At 37.0% G+C, this 22863-nt stretch overlaps 1 protein-coding gene across 1 annotated transcript; it reads right to left on the reverse strand.

Annotated features, from left to right (window-relative positions):
• Positions 1-3014: 3014 nt before the first annotated feature.
• On the reverse strand, positions 3015-22693 carry RAPSN (receptor associated protein of the synapse). Its single transcript, XM_032227288.1, has 8 exons — positions 18793-22693; positions 14395-14733; positions 12616-12774; positions 11482-11580; positions 11283-11405; positions 9680-9733; positions 8543-8742; positions 3015-4126 (listed from the first exon to the last, which is right to left on the reverse strand). Exons 1-8 carry the CDS (start codon positions 19006-19008, stop codon positions 4054-4056), a joined length of 1263 nt encoding a protein of 420 aa, XP_032083179.1. The 5' UTR covers positions 19009-22693; the 3' UTR covers positions 3015-4053.
• Between the last annotated feature and the right edge of the window lie 170 nt (positions 22694-22863).

A 22863-nucleotide genomic window follows, 5' to 3' on the forward strand; every position in this document is an offset into this window, starting at 1 on the left:
CTTTCGCAAAAGATTCCCACATGCTAACTGGGGAGTTCTGTAAGTTGTAGTTCTCACATCTTAAAAGTTAGCAAGGTTTTTTAAACCCCCCACCCTCCCAAACACTAATTTAGACTAAGAATGCCGTCAATTTAATTTGGCGTTCTTATTGGTTCTTGTATCTTATACCCGCACCGATATCGGTAGCTGTGGCAGCACGTGTTCAAAATCAAATGTTTTGTAAAATCAGCTTTGCCTCCTTGGGATAGTGTGCCTCGGTGATTCCTTTGACCACCATTTATCTCCAGGCAGCACCTCCTCCTTTAACTCCAGAAAGTGTGTGTAGCGGGGTGGGAGGAAGGTTGATAATCTGTAATGCTTTACTGCCAATGAAAACGTAAAAAATGAAATCCCTCATCTAATGGAATTGCTTGGCTTTATACAGTAGTGTTACAGCTATAGGCACAATGGTAGAGATTTCAGCTATTCTCCCCTTCAGTCTTACTACAGAAAAAATAATAATCAAAACTTTAAAATATTTTAAATTTTGAAGGCTTTTTGATGCTGCAGGTACAATTGTTTTTTTTAAAGAAATCCGTTAAAAATCTAATCCTCCCAGTAGATCACAAGGTGGCGCTATGGCAAGCAGAATTTCTCCATCCTGTTATTACAAAATGTTAAGAGAATACAAGAACATGCCTGTTATAGAATGCACTTATACAAGGATACAACTAATAATAGATGCAGCAAAAGAAGTAGAAAGAAGTTTCTGTAGAGTAATTCCAGCTGTTTCAGAGCTTTCAAAGACAGATTATTTGTCATTTCTTTCCAGCTCAGACTACCTCTTGTGCAATATCTGCCATCTGATATTGACGATTATGTTGGCAATCCTATTTTTGTCAACAGCCACATGAAAAAGACACAACAGACACAACATCTTATTGTTTTCCCAGGATTTTGCCTTCAGTTTTAAAATAACAAACCACACTCTCAAAAAAAAAAAGAGAGCTAGAGAATCTCGTAAATTAAATCTCATGCCTGAGAGGTGTATATGCAATGCATAGGCATTGCAACTCCTGCTCAACTTTTGAACCATTGTAATTGGACCATGGTGTACTGTTCCCACATCTATCTGCATCATAGGACTCTTATCTGCGAATGCTACAGTACCAAGGTTTGTACCAAATTCCTTTCCCGGCTACAGTTCATCACTATGAACTGTATCAGGAATTTGTTTAAAATTACTGTCTCCTCTAATGACTTTTTTCTATGAGCAATGTCATATATGCTACTAATATTTTTCTATGATTTGGCATTGGGGTAATAGTAAAATTAAGGATGCATAAGAGGGATTACCAATTACAAGAAGAATCTGGTTACTCCAACTAAAGGTGATGCAACTAAAAACTGAATGTAAAGATTATTCTGTTACATGGACATAACAAACAATTGATGACTTTATCGAATATATGAAAACAAGCACCAAACATTGTTTACTCTCATTCCTTTTTGATATTGGTAGGAACAAGAGCAAGCTGATAGTATTTAGTAGCAAAAATGTGAAAAATCCAGATAAGAGGGGTAAATATGTATCCATAGAACTATATCAAGAAAGCTTGTATTTTTAGTTGTCTTGCAGGTTGTAATCCTAATAAACCTGGAGAACAGTAAACTATGTTTTTATAAAGTACTTTTTCAGCTGTTTAAAAGAAACTGATCACAAACTGATAATTTTATCTTAAAAATGGTACTGCTTATATAGGACTGTAGACAGGTTATGTAAAAAATTATGTTTATTAAATACTTAAACACAAAATCAATGCATTTCCTATTGAGGACTATGTTTCCATTTTCCCATTAACAAATTAACAGTTAATATACATCACTTGCTTTTCTACTGTACTTCATCAGTAAAAAAGATGGTCAGGTCAAATTAACAAAATGGCTGCCTTTTTGGAATTAGAAAATATCCTACAATGTGTGCAAGTTATTAGGTTCCCTTTATCACGAATAAGGGGAGCCTTACTAAGGTTGTTATAGTTCAGGGTTAGGCAAACTTAGGCAAAACAAAGACAGTGGCTTCTTATAGAAGAAGCAAAGCTTTTTATAGATGGTGGCTGATTTCTATTCTTCCACTTTCCCAATAATGAGAATTGTGTATTGTTAGACATGTTAGAGCAATTTGGTGCTGAGTAAACTTGGTATAAATATGTTGACAGCTCTTCATCCACAACCCAGCTATAGTAGGGATGGATTTCCAACAAATTGACAAGTATCTGCCAAGTAAAACTTTCAACTTTTGCTATACCTTTTCAGCTACACTTTAATCATTATTCCATACCTCATTCCATAGTTTTTATTTTATTATCTTTCATACACTTGTTCTTTATAATATATAATTTTGTAGTTTTGATTTCTATATTTTCTCTATAATCTTATTTCTATCTTAATATACCTACAATGATATGATACCTTAATTTATGAAGTCAACAGTTTACTTGAATCAAACTAGGTAAAAGTAATATATGGTCTATTAACTCTTTATTCTCTTTAATTTTGTATTCCCCTCTAAAGCTGTAATTTTTACTTTTCTATCTCCTATTTATATCCTTGACCTTTATATCCCAGTTGCTTCACTTCACTTCTGCTTTTATTTCATACTTCTCATTTCCTTTATATTCCTTCCTTGTCTTGAGCTCCTGCTGAAGCCTTTCCCATGCTCCTTCTTCCAACATTCAGCTTCTTGAATTCTCCCTGTATCCCTCCAACATATTATGCTTGAACTATTCTGGCTCCCTAGAATATTGTAGGTTCTAAATCTGCCTTTATCTTGATCGTGCCCTGGGCATACGAGTATCTGTCCTTGATCTTTCTCTGCTAGTGCCTTTGAGCCATTTTTCAGATGACTCATACCATCATTCATATATATCCCCCACAACATACATATATATTTAATCAATATACATCTTTTTCATTCTTTCTTTCTGCAGTTTCTAAAAGATGAAAACATAGCTACAACTTTAGAAAACACTGACTTCTAGGCTACGATTTTATTTATTCCAGTATAAACAGTTTACAGAAAGTATAAATATATTGCTCACAATTCCATGATTGGACCGATCACAGCCCATAAAACATTACAAGATGATGGGAAAGGAATACAAGACAAGAAACATTCCCTGGGACACTATAAGGCTCCCCCCACACCCCAGTCCCATGCAGAAATTGAATGTTCTGTGAGAATGTAAGCAAACTAAAGGTATCCGATACTTTCAGAAGAACTGAAGGATCCTGTACATTGAAAATAGAGACATACTGAAAGAGTTACATTGCTGAGAGGCAGGTGGGACATCACAGTCTCTTGACTCTGACATAAAATCAGTTGCCCAATCCAGACAATTTCGACTTTCAATCCCACAATTCCCAGGCTACTAAAAATTTCTGGAAATCATTTGGAGAGCATCAATTTGGGAAATGTTCTTTGCAAATGGAAAATGACATATTATGAATGGCTTAACAGTTGTTTTAAAGCATTAACCGCTGTTAGGTACCAAATAAATTAAGAAAAACATCAGTCAGAATGTTAAGTTGAAGTAACTTCAAGCAATGTCTGGAAAAGAGGAGCTGTCAACATGCATACAAGAAAGCAATACTGTGCCAGTCCAAGAAGCATTATGTAGGCAGGATCAGTATGCTTCCCATGAGGAATGAATAAAAATAAGTGAAATATGAGTGTCAGAGTTGGCCCTGAAAGAAGCTATCAAAAGAAGCAGAAAATTAAAATCAAAATCAAATTGAGATTGTGGAAAATCAAGCAAACACATTGTTGAAGGAGCAAAGGTGGCTTATTGTATCGCCTTTGAAAAAGGAGGACACAGAATTCCTGGGAGAGGTGTGACAACTGTGTGAAAAGGCTTGACAAAGATCTAGGCCTGCATTTTCCATCAATTCTGTAGGAGATTTTGTATCTATATGATGGGTTTCATCTCTAGATCATGTAACAGAACTGCTCCAGTACTCCGTCTTTTCACACCTTCTGGGTGAATTTTCTTAGGTCATCAGTTCATCAGCAGATCACACAAACCCTGGTTTAACTGATGAACGCCGGCAGTTGGGGCAACCTCGTGTTCCGTTTGTCTGCAGGCACCTGCAGTGGAAAAGACAGTAGGGAATATCTTAGGCAGGAGTCTGGGTAATGTTCAATTTTATATTTCAAATCCGGGTATAGAAGGTCTTTTTCTGCTGTGATTTCCTGCATTTTTCATTGAAGTGATTGTTTTAAATACTGTAATATATTCCTTAATATTAATATTTTAAAATATTTAAATATTTTATCTTTCTGTTCCTATAAAGAAATGCAACATAAACAAATATAATTAAAAGACATGATTGAAATAAACAATAATTGAAACAATTACAACTTAATTGGAATTCACTCATTTGAAATTATTTGAATGAACTCCTTCACTGAGAAGCATTTCATTTTCACAATTGATTACTCCAAGAAGGGAATCAATAATATGAAGATCATTTTAACCACTGCTTTGTTGTGCTTTGAGGATAATATTGAATATTGCTATATAAAGATATTTAGGCACTTATCTTTTTAAAACATTAATAATAATATCAGCAATAATGAACCCATCCTCTCTTCCATAATCCATTATACTATATATTTGCAAGATACTTGGGAATAATCCAGCTCTCTGTGTTTAGCAACATGTATTGTTGCAATGCAGAATAAAATTTGATGAATATTAGTTTCTGATTGCAATAGGACTAGAATTATAAATTATAAATTTGTTCTGATTTTAAAGAGACCTACTAATGAAGTACACTGGATACAATTTATTCTCCTCTTCCATTAATTTTTTTCACCACATAAAAATAATCTGGTTAACACTGGAACCAGGTAAACTAGAATGGAAACATGATCTGACTTAAAAGGGTTCAATTGCACTCCAGGATATCTCTAAATGCTATGTATGTATGTATGTATGTATGTATGTATGTATGTATGTATGTATTTATTTATTTATTTATTTATTTACATACAGTATATGTATACTGTATGTGTGTATATTTGTGTGTATGTGTATACCTCCTCCCCTTTATCAATGCCCCCATCCTGATTAATTTATTATTTAATTTTATTTTGCAATATTTCTACAACATCAATTTTGTGAGATTTTGGGCAGCTCACAATAGTGAGGCTGATCAAAAATCCTTCTTCAAGGCAGTCATTTTTCTCCTAGAGAGAAAAAAAGAAAAGAAAAAGGACCGCTACTTTTTATTTGTACCTGTAATGTTTTCCTCTGATCCCAGAGGAAAAAAAAGACAGGGTTACAGTTTGCAAAGTATTATTGTACAAGCATAAAACATCTGCACATTTTTTCTTTGGGTAGTGTTGAAATATGGCACTGGTGACTATTTGATTGCCATGGTCTAGATCACTAATATGAAATTAACTTCTATCCCCAAGGGGGGGAAATGTGTTGCAAAAATTAATGTCCAGGTCTGCAGCCATTTACAGCCAAGAATCAAGATTCTCACCTTATCTTCTTTAACTAGATTTATAGGAAGACAAACTAGTTTAGGTGACAGAAAACCTAGTAGCTGAATAAATTTACTCTAATATCCAATTTATCTTTTACGTTTCTTAGGGTGATGCCTTGATCCAGCTGTTAATGCATGGCGAGGTGGCTACCCATTTCCTTGAGAATTATAATAGGCCGAGAATAGTTGTTCATAACATTCTCTTCTTATAGGGCAAGGCCTCTATAGGGCCATTTACAAGAATGAGCTGAAGATTCCCTGTCCCTGAACTAGATCTTCCAAATGGTGTCAATCTTCCTTCCTTCCTTTTTCTCAACAGGCAATAATTAACATGTTAAGCAGTGAACATTCTTCTTAAAAGCATTTTGCCACACATCTGACTTTTAATTTTAAAGATAGTAGTTATTTCATTTTGCTGTTTTCCAGAATGGTTGCAGATCCTGTTGTTTTTAATTGAAGGAGGCTGAACAGCTTTGCAACACTAAGTGTTTTATAAATGCTCATTCACTACTTGTCATAGCCAGTGAAGCATGTCCACAGAAGTATTTTGGTTTCTGAATATTTGCAGTGCTAAAGTTAACCTTGCTGTCAGACCCTGGCTGCCAAAGAGTCATCCATGAGTTCATTTGCTATTTTTCTTGTAATGTGGGCCCCGATAGCTCTTTGTTTACAAAAGGCTGTCCAAATTTCTCCTTTACTCAGGTTGAGTGGTCAGTTTGAAAAGAAAAAAACAGGACAAATACATCAACATTCTTCTAGATTACATGCATAATTATTAAACATAGTGTTTCTTCACCTATTTGATCTACCAATGTTGGCATCGCTTCTAATGATACAGCAGAGTTAAATCTCAACAGATTGTTTCTTACTAGTAATTTTAGGCATTTTGTTTGAAGCCATTCTTCCAATTCAGAGGTTGATTCAGAATCTATATTTTGCTTTTATGATTCTACGTACTATATTTTTCGGACTATAAGATGCTCTGGACTACAAGACGTGCATTAGCTTTAGAGGAGGAAAACAAGGAAAGAAATCTGCCTCTGCCACCCATTTGCTGCCGCCACAGCCTATTCGCCATCACCTGTTGGTGCCACACCAATTCCCCTTCCCCCACCACAATATTTGCTGTATAAAATGCACAGACATTTCCACCCACTTTTTTTTGGGAGGGGGGGAAGAACGCATCTTATAGTCTGAAATATATGGTATTTATTTCAGTTGGGGGGGGGGGAGAACACAGGTTATCAATTCTTAAAAATGCTTATTGTGCACAGTACAAATTAAAACTTGCTGCAATTTAAAAAGTCCATCCAATGAAATTACTCCATACGTTTAATGCCAAGCCATAAACCCAGATAGGGAGAAATAACCAGGCTCTATGCTAACTCACTACTCAAATAATAAAAAAACGTTTTTAAAATCTCTTTAAAAGAAATCAAACTTTCATTAAGAGGAGGGAGATGATCTAACATTTCACAAGGCTAGGCCCCTGAAAATTGGAATCTGGACACCATAACTTTGAAGGGAGACCTTGTTCAGAAGAACATCTGGAGCAAGCAGGACTGTCAAGGAAAATCTTATTATTAAATAAGACTGATACCATAACATTAGCAATGTCTCAAAGTTATGTGACCTTCTGACAAACAAAGTCAATGGGGAAGCCAGATTCACTTAACAACTGTATTACTAACTTAACAACAAAGCAGTGACTCACTTAATAACTGTGGAAAGAAAGGTTGTAAAATGGGACAAAACTCGCTGAACAGTTAGCAACAGAAATTTTGGGCTTAACTGTAGCCGTAAGTCGAAGATTACCTGTACAGAAAAGCACTCACCTTATCTTTCAACCCAATTAAATTGTGCATGGATTCTACACCCAGAAGAGGAAAAGTTACATGTAGCTGACAATATTTCTAAAAACCTGCACATTCTGAATGTTCAAGTAACACAAGAATGCCAGTGATTGGTGTGTGTGTGTGTGTGTGTGTGTGTGTGTGTGTGTGTGTGTGTATTTCATGGAGCCACTGAGTTTTTGAGCTGAATCCCTTGCTAACCTAATCTCTTGTGTGCTATACTTTTTAATAATGATAGTTTAACTTGTTTTATGGTTTTAAATCTTCATTGCAGGATGACGCTTCTTATGAGGCAGTTATAGAAATTTGATAGATAAATATTTTAGTCTGGTACATATCTGTCATATGTGCATATACTACATATACATGTTTTACGCATGTAATAGCGTTAAGTTAGTTTTCAGCTGAATTGTTTCTTCAAGTGTACATTTTAAATGGAAAGCACATTTGTTAACATCTCTGCAATTCTAACTTGTTAGTTTTCTAGGTCTCAGCTTTCTAATGCATGACTGAATGAGAAAGCACCAGGAAAAGAAGGGAATAATCGCAACACACATTCAATTCAATGTAGCACAGGACTAGACAACTTGTGATGTCTAATTAAATGCAGCTTCTGATCAAGTTAGAACATTCCGCTGCATGCTTAATATATACCTGATTTGTCTATTTTTGGATAGGCAGTGTAAACAGGGCTGCTGGCAGGTTATTAACCACAGCTGATAATTGTGTTTGGCTCAATGGGTCATGAGTTTTGGGAGTCTGACTCTCAAGCTTGTTCCCCTGATTCAGCACGCTAAAATTTACCTCTTAAATACAGATATTATGCCTAAGTCATAACTCACTAAAATTGGACTGTAAGGATATAAGAAATGAGCTAAGACATTGATAAAATGATGCATTCCTGAGAAGGAAATCTAAGTAGGAGATTAAAAATCAATTTCGGGGAAAATCCCAGCTTTCAAGGATAAAAGTTTCAGTGATAAATTGTTGTTTCAATGGAGTGGTATAAAGGAATGTTAAAAAAATCATAAATGCCAATACAGAACTTCTTCGTTTCATTTGTTCTGGAGGAATTACATCCCCTTTTTTTGTCTCTATGGTTTTTGCTTTCTCTCATTCCAGCATGATTTACGTTTCCCACTTTTGCCCCTTACTTTAAATGGAAGACATGGGAGCAGGGCAATGCCTGGAGCTGATGGTTCCTGTCACCAATGGATTCACCACACATGCCACAGTAGAGTTCCATTTCTTCAACGCATTCGTGGAACTTCACCACGTGATTACGAAGTTCCCTCTGCTGACCCTTTGTGCGATAGATCCATTCACAGATGCAATGAATCTTCAGCAGGCAAAGCTGCATAAAAGAGAAGACAGAGAAAAATAACCACATGAGAAGAATATTCGAAAGGATGCACTCCATGGCTCCAGCTCATTCCTAGTTCCCGATTATCCAAAGCATTGCATCTTTTAAGCTTTTGAAATGTGATGTTCTTTTCTCATCCCTTCTGCTGCTTTTTATTTTACTTGGCAGAAGCTCACCAACCGTCAGACAGATCTTTCTTTGCTTTGGCCATCTGTTGCCTCCTCTTCCCAAACTCTGCTTCTTACCATTCCTATTTGTACTTTGGGGTGGTGGTGGTATGGGTGATTTCACTCTTTGCTTACCATTTTATCTTATACATTAAGCAATCCCTTCTTTTTTCATATTTACATAATTGTGTGTGTGCTCTGCAAAATCCCCCCTTCTGAAGAGTTCCACGTGCTAGCAACATAGAAAGTTTGCGGCTTGGATTTCTCAGTGCAAGAAATTTTGTGTGGATATTCCCGATACCCCAACAATCATAGGTTCAAATTGTTTCAGGATCTTTGGGTTAAGGTATAATCTTTTCTAACATCACCTTTCCAAAGCCATAATTAAATACCCTACCATTCAGAAAAGTCAGGAGCTGCAATTATTCCACGGGGGCAGGAGATGCCCCACCACCCAGAATCAAAACATCTGATGCTAGCTTTCCATTCTGCTACGTAACCCTCACGGGAGAGTTATTTTTCTGTTGAGTGACAGAACCTCATCAACAATGTCTAAAGGGTTGGAACACAAATATGGGCCATCACTGTTTATCCCTCATGATATTAGTGGGTTATTAATGATTTAACAATGTTTGGGTACATAATTACATTTTCAAAACCCTGGATGTTTGTTATCAGGCAGAATTATGACATTCATAGATAAATACACATTAAGCAGAACATATAGTTTATCATGGATATCGTTTTTTAAAAAAACTTACTTTGTTTCCTAGTCCCTCTGCTAGCTCATGAGCCCTCTCAACATTTTCTAATGCCTGTAGAAAGCAGAACATATATGTACTTGAGTCCACTCCATAAGATTTTGGGCAGCCTACAACATTAAGATAATACAACAATAAAACAGTATGAATGTAAGTCACATGCATCCAGGAAAAAAAAGACTTGATAACTATCCTAAACCAAGGCCTAGAGGAAAAGCCAGGTTTTCAAAGACATCCTGAACATCATCAGGGCAGGAGCCATGCAGCTCTCAGGAGGGATGCTGTTTAAGAGTAAGTGCTATAACAAAAAAGGCATGCTTCCTGGGTGCTGATAGACAACATTGTTTAACCAAAGGAATTTGGACCGTCAATCCAATTATATGGGGCAGGCAAAAACTATCACAGCTTGGTAGTCGATCAAGTAATCAGGCCCTATGGCATCAAGTGTTTATAGGTGAGGAGCCAAGTATGGTAAGATGATGTCTTGAAATATGTGGTGGTTCTGAAGAACTTCTTGCTTGAATCTGTGATATGTACCTGAGGTTCAGAGGGTGCCAAGATAGGGAGAACTGCATCAACCTAATTCCTGGAAGTTTGGGAACACTAGGAAACATTTACTCCCTTTATTTTATAATAGCTAAATACTACACATATTCAAAATTATTTGTGTATATACTCTATAAAATATATAAATACTTATACGCATACACATGTACACATACATGCACACACACGAACCAGTTTGCCATAGTAATTAAAGACCCTGGATTAAGAGCAAGGAGACTGTGAGTTCTCATCCTGTCAGAGGAATAGAAGCCAGATAGGTCATTTTGTGCCAGTCACTCTCAACCCTAGACTAAAGAGTCAGCCCTAGGAATTTGAAAAATATCTTGGAAGAAGAAATATCAAACCACTTCCACAATGTTTCCAAGAAAACTGTCTTTGTTTATTAAATTGCCAAGAGTTAAGGTCTCATGATATCCAAATTATACATAACTATTTATATTTATATATATATATTCTTTCAGTAGACTCTGGGCAATGTGCAAGCTACAGTTAATAACCCTAATAAATGTTATAATGTTCTTCATCCACATTAAAACAACACGGCCATAAAACTAGCTGGGTAGCCCACAGGTTCTCATTCTGGGCCTAAGGCCTGCTTATAAGCAATGGTTTTTAGTGTCTTCTGCAATGTCAGAAGGGAAACAGCATGTATATATAGCTCTGGGGTCAGCATATCTTATGGGGAAACAACTTTCAGTTGATCATTTCTACATGCTCAATTACAATGAGTGAATCATATTTGTTAAGGTAGTCTATGATGAATCCCAGCACTACTCCATTTATTCATTTTGTTTAGAGATAACTGTGTGTCACACAACTGGGTTATTCATCTTGCAGATCCAAAGGTACATTGGATAAACAGTTTTGAATACAACCCAAATACTTGTTTCCTCGGTACGGATGTCACTTTGTGGACAGAAAGACTGGGGATAGAGGAAGGGAAAAACTTCATGCATTTTAGAGCCCATTTTGGTGGCTCATAAAAATGCAAATGAATCTAATAGGCTGTAGTTTCTTACTGCAGCCTATTACTGACCTTGTCAAGGTCCTTTTGCATCAGCCAGCACTTGGCTACACCAAGCAGCACCTGAACTTGTCCCAGACGGTTTCCAATCTCAGTCATGATGCTCATGGAGGAATCATAGCGGGGAAAAGCTGTCTGGGTTGTAAGAAAAGGTGTCAGTCGCTGTGCACTATTGCCCTCAGGCAGCCTCTTTCATAGGAGAGGGTCATACCTGTACATCTGCACGGCTGCGGTGGATATCAGCAAAGCAGAGCAGGCACTGTGCTTGCAAAGGACGATCTCCATGCTGAAGCGCAATCTTCATTGACTCCTAGTAAGACAAGCTTTCAGAATTTGAACTCAAGGTGAACTTCTATCATCTACTAAGTTCTAAATTGTGACCTAAGAAACAGGTGTCTGAGTGAAGGAAAGGGGGTCTTGTCCTGTTTGCAACCCACATTAAAGACCACATCTCTCTCTCTTGAAGAGTGTGAAGTAGAGGAGAGGGGTAAGGGAAGAAGAGAAGCATAGGAGAGAGGAGGGGAGGAGGAGAGAAAGAAGGAGTGGAAAGGGGAGAAAGGAGAAGGAGAAAGGGGAAGTAGAGAAGGATGACAGAAGAAGAAAGGAGATAGGGAGGAGGAGGAGGAGAGTGGGAGAAGAAAGTGATGGATAAGGTACAAATATGGTGTATGGAGAGCAGAAGACCCAATAATTGTCTTTGGGAGTTGATGGTAAGACGAATTGACGTAAACATTTAATAATATAATACGATGTTGGTTATGTAATAGTATACATGTGGTTATATATTATGAAAATGAATATATATATATTGTGTGTGGAGATGTGGGTATACACACACACACACACACACACACACACACACACACACACACATATCTCTTCTCCCAAATTGTTTCAACAAAATAAATGGTTGAAGGAAGAGGTAGGTTATGCAGTCTGGTTGCTTTGGAGTTTTATTGGGTTCCTTTGCAGTTCAAAAACCATTTTCTTCCACCAAAGAAAAGAATCTGTGTTCTTATATTAAAAAAAAATAGTGGCGTGTACTGATGTTTATAGATAAAGGTGGCTTTCAATTTTTTTTGCCCCATAATGGGGCTTTATAACAAAAAAACAACTGTATTGACAGTGGATGCAGTTGCTGCAAGATGGCTGTAGTACAGCCAACAAGACACACCCAAAACTAATCTGTTTGCTGCAATAGTCTAAACAAAACAGTGATTAAAGCATAACTCAATGTGGTCAGATCAACTTTCTTCAGAAAGTGATGCAACTGACATACACCCCACTCCAAATCTTTAGCTTTACCCAGTAGACTTCCCCCTACTCCAAGAAGCCGTGCTTGTACCTCACAGCATTCCATAGCATCTGGCAAGCGGCCCAGCTTCCGATAGGCTACAGCCATGTAGAACTGGCTCATTGCTCGGTACTTTAAACTCCAGCCCTTTCCATAATCATTCACCAGCTCTGCTGCCTTGCATGGGAAAAACAGAGCTTTTTCATAGTCCTTGAAAAGAGAAAAAGCAAGGAGAGAGGTTGAGATGAAAGATACAGAAAGGCTGTACAGAAATGGTAAAAGCTATGGTTGTTTAAAGTTGTGAAATCTTTTAAGCTGTTTTGATTGATTTTGATTTTTCTATCGTTAACGGTGAGATATAAATTCACCAAGGAATACTGTTTATGACAACTTATAACCTAGAATGATTGATTTAAAACTTACGGTGAAAAAAGCCATGGTTTCAACCTGCTTTTATAAGAAGCCCAATATAGTGTTCGGACACTGTGAACTCGTTGGAATATAAGATTACCCCATTAATTATATTTTTCTGGTTAAAGAAATGAACTGGCGATAGTGCTGTAAACACATGTGCATTATACATATACCCATTCTGAAATGTGTAATGAGAGTTCAATATGGCAAGTTTCCACTAAGTAGGCAAACTGTAGTCTAGATATCTGAAGCCTCTGTTAAGATAAGGCAAGTCCTCACACTTCATTTGAGTTAATGGTGAGAAGATTGAAAAATGACTATTGTAAGTAAACTTGTCCAAATTTACACCAAAATAAGCAATATTAATATTGAGAGTATGAATTTTCCTAGAAATAGCAAAATGCTATGTTTCTTGTTCAAAACATGATCAAAATAAGGAATGTTCTCCAAGAGCTTTACATACAGCAACACGTAATAGATATTAAGTTACACATTTGATAATCTCCTCTCAGAAATGGATCCATAAGCATTAGTAGTGATCACAGATAATCATTTCATGTGATTCTACCTTAAACTATAATAATATGAAAATGATTGTGTGATTAAATCCTTGAAATATTAGAAAAGCTTTCTCCTTTCTTTCATTTTTTGTTAGCCTGGTGAAAAATATTACTGATGTATACTGTGATTTCTCAGTGTTCTTTTGTTTCATATCCAAAAATAAACAGACTTTAATAAAATAGAATGATAAAATTAGATGGCCAAAATGTAAAAAAAAAGACTATTTAAATCTCCCCATTAGCTAATCAATATAAAGCTTGTTATGACAAATAAATAATATCCATGTCCAAAAATTGCAATCTGTGGTACAACAATCTTACTTTTTCTGGAAGATTTTCCCTATCTAAATATGAAACAATAGTTCCATTGAGGCAGGAGATTACAAAGGGTTGTATCTAGGACCTTGTATGGGCACTAAACTAATAGCCAAAATTCCACAATATTATAAGGCCACATAATAATTTTCGCATGTTTTCCCTGATTTCTCAAGATTTTAGATCATAATTCTAAAAAGTCGTGAAACTAAGCAAATTAGCAATATTTCAGGTCTTAACTAATCAAAACATTTTTTTTTTAATGTTGACATCCCAGAGATACCATTTTAGAGGAGTTGTGAATGGCATTGTTTCCGCAAACATGCACTTGAGCTCTGATTTATGTGATGTCCTCACAAGCTTCAGACCACAAAGTTATGGTTCACAGAAAGAAAACAGGTGGAAACCCCTGCACTCTTGGTTCAATCTACCATCTGTACCATCCTCCAGACAGTTGGAAAAATGCCTCCCTTTCCTTTTCTTCCATCTGCATTTTTTAAACTTCTGATCTACGTTCTTTTGTCATTTCTGCAATACTCACTTTGAGGTGTGTGTAGAAATTTCCTAGACTGCAACAGACACGACACTCAAGCATCTTGTCATCATTGTTGTGTGCGTACCGTAGAGCTTTCTCAAAACACTCCAGAGCTTTTTGGAAGATACTGAGGCCAAAGTAGGCATTGCCCATGCTAAGATTGACTTGGCCATTTAGTTGCAGGCCCAATGTTGTACCTCGCATGTTCAGGCAGGTCTTACAATAGGAGATGGTTTTCGGGAATTCGCAGAGCTTCTCGTTGCTCCGTGCCAAATTCAGGTAGCTCTCAGTAAGGTAGTCAGGATCCTCCAGTTCTCGGGCAGTGTCAATCTGCATGACTGCAAACTTTCAGTAAAAGAATGTAAGATTTAAGAAGCAACAAGTCTAATCCTAAACTTCAGCCATAATGAATTCATGTAATTTTATTGATGATTTTTTTAAACAAGATTAAAACCAGTACAGGCATTAAAAAAGAAACAAAGAAAATTAGAAAGAATGGTGAATAAGTAAAAGAAAATAGAAAAAGAAAATAAAGATTATAAAGAAGTGGCTTCTGACATTTTGGGCAGCAGTTACAAAGGCATTTATATCCTAATTTTTTTTCTTTAAAGTTACTTCATAATTTATTTTTTTCCATAAGCTACCTATAAATCACAAGTTCATTTTTTCCAGCAAAAAGTTCAAAAGGGGTTTCCAGTCCCTTATAAATGCAATTATTCATCTCTCCCTAATCAAACTGGATAGTTTTGCCATGTCTAGTGGCTCTGACCATAATCAAGATTGGAGTTGACAATTTGGACCTACTCTGTGATAAGACAAGGCTCAGGGCTACAAAACCTATCTTGTTTTTTTGCTATAAAGTTAAACTCCACCAAATGGTTCTGTGTGCAAAAAAGTGGCTCAGGAAAGCAGTCAAATGCTAAGGAATGTCCTATTTGCATATGCTTTTGACTGTCTGCTTTTTGAAAATGTTCCTCCAATTTTTAATTTAAAAAATCCATAGGAAAAAAGGAAAAAGATATGGTTGTTTTTTTTCTTCACTTAAATGAAATTTAGAAATGACGAAAGAAAAATTGTGTAAGCAAGCTAAATAATATTATATCAAATAACCTGTTGCTTTATTTCCTATTGATGTATTTTGACTCAGGGTTGACTCAGCCTTCCATCTTTCTGAGGTTGGTAAAATGAGGACCCAGATTGTTGGGGGCCATATACTGACTTTGTAAACCGTTTAGAGAGGGCTGTAAAGCATTGTGAAGTGGTATAATACTCTAAGTGCTATTGGTATGTATGTATGTATGTATGTATGTATGTATGTATGTATGTATGTATGTATGTATTCTAATTAGTGTTGTTTTGGCAACTGCCTGGACAAGCCCTTTAACCTTATAGATAAAACATATTCTGTAAACCAATTATTGAACAATAGGACTATGCAAAGCAGTTGAAATAGACATTTTGCATGAGTCAGTACTAGCAGGGTACCTGTGAGCAAAGTGTTAAACTAGCCATATTATTTGGGATGTGCTTTGCAAAGGGCCTCTTTCAAATGCTTTGCACTAGTAAGCAAATTGTCTGTGATGAATTCTGCCAGAGCAGACTAAAGAGCTAATTCAGCACAGAAAGTACTGTTATGACCAGAACTGTGGAAATATGGACTGAAATGCTCAATTGGCAATGGGAGTTCACAGAACATGTTTCACTTGAGCTCTTTGAAGAAAATCAGGATAAAAAATAAATTATAATAATTGGAAAATCCATTTCAAACCCCAATTGATTTTTTCCTTCGATTCCTACCATTTTAACCAAATTACTTTACTTTTTTTATTTTATTTTTTTGAATTTTTATTTTATACACATAAGCACATCAACAGAACACATAAGCACAATAACAAAAATAACCACATAACTTAAAAACAACATAGGAACAATAAGTTCCATCGTATGTCATACAGCAGTTCCGAATCGGTTTCTTTGCAGTTAGTGTTTTCCTTTCTATACGTTTCTATCTTGCGTTCATAATCTCGTTACTCATTATCCATTTTTATATACATTTCTTTATTTATTTATACTTAGCTACTTATGATCAAGTATTATTTACCTATATTGTGCTTTATATTTTTACTGTCATCTATTCTTTTACATGCAGTTATAGGTATACATTCACATAGTTATTCTTTTTCTTTGCCATTCTTATATTATTATTATTCCATTTAGAAGGATATAAGGTATAATTTGGAAGGTATTGTTTACCATCCTTCACACCTGCTATGACACCACCTTATTTTCTCTTTCTTTTCTTTCTCCCTCCCTTCCTCCTCTACTTCCTTCCTTCCTCCTCTCCTTCCCTTCCTTCTCCCTACTTCTCCCCTTTCTTCTCCTTCCTACCCTCTCCTTCTCTTTTTCTCTCTTCCTCCCTCCTCTTCTTCTCTTTCTCTCCCTTCCACCCACCTCTCCTTACTTCTTCCCCTACCTCTCCTCCACATTTCTTCCTCTCCTACTATCTCTCCTTCTCTCTCTCTCTCTCCCACCCCCCACTTCTTTCCTTTCCTTCATCCCTACATTCTCTACTTCCTTCCTCCCCTCCTTTCCTTCCTACTTCCCTTCCTTTCTTTTCTATTGTTATAGGTGTCTCTTTCAAATCCAGTTTATGTTTTCTTGAGGGTGTTATTTCCACAAGTCCATTTTTTCCCCATATCATTTCCTTTTTTCTCTATCATTCTACAGTCTATATGCCAGCTATCATCCTGATTTGATTTCACCAATCATGACCCCCTTGTTTTTCTCATAATTATTATTTTTGAGAGTTGTTCTATTCTTTCATTGCTTTTTATTTCTTTGCTCCATCCATCTATACCAATCAACCCATATCTGGTCTATTTTCAATTTCTTAGGAATATTAAACATCTGGGCTCTTTTTTTTTTAGTGCGTTCAGTCCATTCAAGTTTATCGACATAATTGTTATTTCTTGATCCATCTTTAGTTGAGATTGTTTCTTTTACTTCTAGTTTGTATCTGACTTTTCCCTGTCGTGCCTTCCTTCTCTGCTCTCTCTCTTTCTTGCCTCTGTTCTTCTCTCCTGCTTCTTCCGCTGTCTTCCTTCTCTGCTCTCTCTCTTTCTTGCCTCTGTTCTTCTCTCCTGCTTCTTTCGCTGTCTCCTGATGTTTCTTCCACTTGACCTCTGTATTCTAGTTCCTCTTTGCTTCCTTTTTTTCCTTCCCTATTACAGTGTTCATAGAATTTGTGTGCTTCTTCTAAATTCTCTATCTTATATCTTTTTTCTTTCCAAGATATCAGAACCCCTTCTTATTTCAACTATGGATCTCTAGATTGCCTTGTAAAACTCCTCACTCCTCAAACAGAAATAATAATTAAAAAGAAAAGATTTTTGGATTCAACACAATGTATATTGAAAATGATGAAAGATTTCTGCAGAATTTACCCAAAAGTAAGAAGATCTTGAATTTAAATCTTTCAAAGCAACATTAAATAGAAAACAACTCAGCAAATCTATTTATTAGATTTATGCACCAACCATTTCACTTTGAAAAGTAACCTGGATGGCTTCTATGGCAACCATCACATTGTGAAAGTTATTTTGAATAGAAAAAGAGAATGTTCCATTCAAATAAATAATGTTGAAAAAACCCTAACCCTAATCCTGGCATCACAGTATAAACTGTGTGTGATTTTGTGTGTCTGTGTACACACACACACACTGTTTAACCTACAGTTATTTTACACAGCTGACAATTCTACAAAATAAAGGACAGCTGCAGCATATGGTGTCTCAGCTTTGCAAAACCACACAACCCCCCAGGTACACATGCAAATGGCTAACAATGTAACACCCAACGGTTCCACCACAAATGCGCTTACGAGAAAAGCGCGTGTGACTAAAGCGCGGTGACAAAACCGCGCCGTCAAAACCGCGGAGACGAATGAGCGCTGAAGCGCGCTGACAACAGCGCGCCGACAGAAGCGCGCTGTAACATAACCCTAAAAATAACCCTAAACCTAACCCTAAACCTAACCCTAAACCTAACCTTAACTTAAATCGCGCTTCTGTCGGCGCGCTGTTGTCGGCGTGGTTTTGGCGGCACGCTTTTGACGTTCGCGGTTATGTCGTGCCACGACACCCAACATACTTAATTCTGCAGGTGAGAAACCTTTATAGATTGCTCATGAGATCTAGGACTGCAGGTGGAAATGCAGAATGGCGATTTCCAAAGGTAAGTATTTGTCAGGGCTTCAGGGTCTGCAATTTTAAAAGAATCCCAACCAGTGCTACGTTTGCTGTTCAATTGTGGCTGAACCGTAATCTGGAGCCCTACCTTTCTACCCACCACCCTCTCCGTAACCTAGCAAGAGAAAAAGACATGCGGCCAATCAGAATGCTTTACCTTTAACATATCTTTGTACCTGCCCATCTCCGAGTGAGCAGTGATGAGGCATCCCAGAACTCGAAACCTGCCAGCTGCATCTGTGCTCTTTTCCAAAACCCGCAACCAGACTTGAAGGGCCTTTTCTGTCTGACTGGACTGATACAATTGGAGTCCTTTTTCTATCTGCTGCTTGGTCTGGTCCTGTCCCATCTTCTTTGTGCTCCGGAGCTGCATACACCAACTTGTCGGAAGAGCAGACCTGTCGGAGTGGCTGTTTAGTTGGGCTAAAAGAAACAATTACAGTGAAGTTGGTGCTAAAACAGGAGGATGGACTGCATGGTGCCAAAGCTCAGGGCCCACCGGAATCTCGGATGGCTTAGCCTGGAGGAATGTCAATCGGGGTTGGAAAAGAAAGGCCCACCCAAATGTTAAAGCAACTACCCTGATCTTCTAGAATAGCATCCTCAGTGCTGCTATCCTATCAGAGCTTTCTACAACCCAGGCCACAAACAAAGTGGAAGACAAGAAAAGCACAGCGAGGAAAGCAGGAAAGAGCCTAAGTGGCTGGAGTGAAATTCAATCGGAATGGACCCTCCCAAGCCCCTCCCTTCCATTGGGACAGCTGTGCCTGCCAATCCTTGCCATGTGATCTCACAGGAATGTCAGACTTGGTAACCCCCAAGGTCAGAAAGCAAGCCAGAGCAACCGATCTGCTTCCCTCTACGCTGCCTTTATATAAATACATCAGAGAGGCCAAATGGAGCCTTTCTTCAACGAGTTCATGTACAGAGGCAAACGCAAAATGAAGGGAGGTTGGAGATGACGTTTCAGAACTTTAAAAGAAAAAAAGCTTTTTTTTCAACTAATTAACAGGGGGGGAAAATAATCACTAGAATTATTTCTAGTGGGATGGTCACTAGATAAGAGCTAGAAACAAACCTTTTATATATAGTATTTTATTTCAGTTTTGACAATCTGATTTTTTTTTTTAAAAAAAGCTATGTCTGATAAAAAATGCAAAAAGGGCAAATAAAAAAAACCAGGAGATTGTTCTACCTACTGTATAAATTGAAACCAGAGAGATTTTTAGTTAAGAAACGACTTTTGGGAGACCATGACGGAGATAAATAAAGAATGGTTTGAGAGAGAGAAAAGAAAGCAGGCTGTTTCTTGGCAACCGAGGATTGGGGGAAGAAAGAAGAACAGCTGAAGGACTCCTGCTTGTCAATTTTCATTATTCTAGCTTAAGGTATTTCCGCTGTTCTCTCTGTGTCAAGTCACCTGCCAGTTCTCATCCTAAAACCCCATCCCTGCGTGGTGTATCTTAACTATAATGTGACAGGAAAAAAGTGTGCCATTTCCTTAAGACAGCATTTATTCCAATGGTTAAACTGCAATCAGCTCTTTCTGAAAATGTGGTCCTGAAGAACATTATTTTCACAATGAAAGAGGCTGTGAGAAGCTAGATACTTTATGGATACTTCATAGCTATTTCTGATTTCTTTGAGGAACAGAATGTGCAGAAATGAACATAGGAATATATGAAACATGGAAGCAAAAGGAAAAAAATGAAAAGGGAACTAGGAAGAAATTTTAAAAAGGGAGCTATGACAAAGCTGAATATTACAAAGTAATATTCTTCCATATCTTTGATTCTAGGGTAGGTTTACAAGTTACTGTGACTTTTTTGCTAGGCATTTTCTGGATAAAATTGCTCATTTGAGTTGCACACATCATGGGCAAAAACCAATGACGTCACTGAGGCAATCTCTTGTGAAGTCACCTGGCATTCTTTTGAACCTGTGGAAGCCAAGGAAATGGAGAGCTTTACATTGTATTAGCTCAGTCTCTTTGGGGTTTTTATTGGAAATATCAGAGAAAGAACAGGCAACTATTGCCAGATATGCAGCTCTACTTCTTGGTTGAGCAGGAACACCAGTGGAAAACCTAATTTGGTGTATGGAAGCTGTGAGGGACTCAATAGGATGAAACAGATTCAATTTAAATCACAGCCAAAACAACAGCAGCAGCTCCAGAAGTCACCTGGCTTCATGTCAGTTTCAACACTGATTTTAGATTGGGTCAAACTTCATCAGATGAAGCACTGGGTTTCTCCTGGATTCATGATTTCTGTTTGAAAGCAAGTACAAACATGGACAGCAAGACCTTTACTGAGTTTCATCTGGTACACCAACCACCTTTCCTTGTGGAATGTGAGACCTGCATAACAGTCAATCATAGCCTTAACAGTTCACACTTGATTACTATAATGTGTTCTACTTGGAGATGCCCTTTAAAATGTAGGTAAATTAACTTTAAATAAATTTATATGCCGCCCAATCCCGTAGGATTCCGGGATTACAACTGTTTAAACATCTAACTGTCTATGGATGAAAATTATTTTAGCAAAGTAGCAGCTATGATATGACACTAGTTATTAAAAGGTTTCCAAGTACAAAATGCTGGGGATAACCTGTAATACCTGTGATTTATGGCTTGTATCTTTATGGCGTGTACTTTTTGATTCTGCCCATACTGAGAAGGGATGTTGCTGTAGCCCTAAGGAAGAAAAAGATAACTGCCCATTTTTTTGAGGAATGGGATCTTTCTCTACCAGATTTACAAAGCATAGGTTGTTAGATACAATGCTGTCAAGTGCAAGCAGCTAGTTCCACACATGAAGAGTTACATTCTGCCTATTATATAGAACTGATAGATAAGGTTCCATGGAGCCTGGGAGGAGTGTGGTGGTGTCAGTCCTGGTTCTCTAGTGTGACACCCCCCACCCCAGCAAACCTTTTGGGCATCATGGACCAGTTCCGTGGCAGTTTTTCTGGGGACCAGAGGGAGTGTAGTTTTCCATGCTGCCTGAACCCTGCTTTGCTTGTTTGCAGTCCCGTTTCTGGCATGCTGTGGTGCTGCCAGTACTGGTCCACGGATTAGGGGCTGGGGAACCCTGCTCTAGTGGCTGTGCAACAATGCAAATCTAAGCTTAAGTCTGCCTCTTTGTTTGGGCATTTCTAATCACCTAAAATGTATCTATGTAGTTGCTGTAATTTTAACTTTATTGGGTTTTATGCTGAAATGCTGCTTTATGTGTTTCTCTATTTTTATAGTGAGTCACTCACAGTCTGTATCTGAAGCAGCAAGGAAATCCTGAGAATACAGATTTCATTTTATTGGAATCACCCTTCCAAATTTCTTAAACAACAGTCCTAGTGCATAGTGCACTGATTCTGGGAGACAGAATGGGAATCAGATTTATGGCAACTAATTTATGCACAAATTTATGTGAATGATAATGCTGTATTTTCAACTTTTTATTAACTTTTTCTGCAGTCTATCGGAAGAGCAGTTTACCTACAGGAATCAAAAAACTTCACCTGTATGTGGGTTTTTAAAAAAGATTTCTGCATATCAAACTGGTTTATGTGTCAGCTGGCATCTCCTTTTCAGTTTCAAACATTAGTAGCTGTAGAGAAGGGCTAAGATAGTTAAGACACCTGTGTAAGTCAGTACTCTAAAGCAGCTACTGCAATGTTTTATTTTTGAGAGAGAGATAAAAAATTCTCTTGGAATGTATTTCTCCCTTGCATTATATAGCTCAACCCCCAGAGCCCATTAGGAATGTGAAATTTGCCCATTTTAAACATTTAATTCTAACATAATCTACTTAGAAATGTTTTCAACTACTCTAAACATGCAGCATGAGATTATATCCCAGATTAAAAATAATCTGTTTTCAATACTTCTCTATATTAAAGAAAAGATAGCATTCATAAAAAACTTCTCATAATAACATTATACCGTAACCAACTTCATTTAATTTGAACAGAATTAAAAACCAGAAATTCCTTCACTTGCAGTTCAATTTACTGTTATCTCATTTTGTTGCGAGGACCAGGCTAGAGTTGGTATGTGATAAAATGCCATATATGACATTTTATATATGCAAAAAATTATATATATATATATATATATATATATATATATATATATATATATATATATATATATATATATATATATATATCAGCACAAATAAAAAAACACACATACACACACACACACACACAGCTACTAAATTCC

Source organism: Thamnophis elegans, chromosome 1, assembly GCF_009769535.1.
Source record: "Thamnophis elegans isolate rThaEle1 chromosome 1, rThaEle1.pri, whole genome shotgun sequence".
Classification (NCBI taxonomy): Eukaryota; Metazoa; Chordata; class Lepidosauria; order Squamata; family Colubridae; genus Thamnophis; species Thamnophis elegans.

Bases quoted from the DNA above. Each gene is read 5' to 3' on its own strand.
- RAPSN (XM_032227288.1), bottom strand. From the start codon at position 19,008: ATGCAGCTCCGGAGCACAAAGAAGATGGGACAGGACCAGACCAAGCAG. The intron at 14,734-18,792 runs GTAAAGCATTCT...TTTTACTGAAAG, and splicing joins GGTACAAAGATATGTTAAAG to TTTGCAGTCATGCAGATTGA. The intron at 12,775-14,394 runs GTGAGTATTGCA...TCTCTTTTCAAG, and splicing joins ATTTCTACACACACCTCAAA to GACTATGAAAAAGCTCTGTT.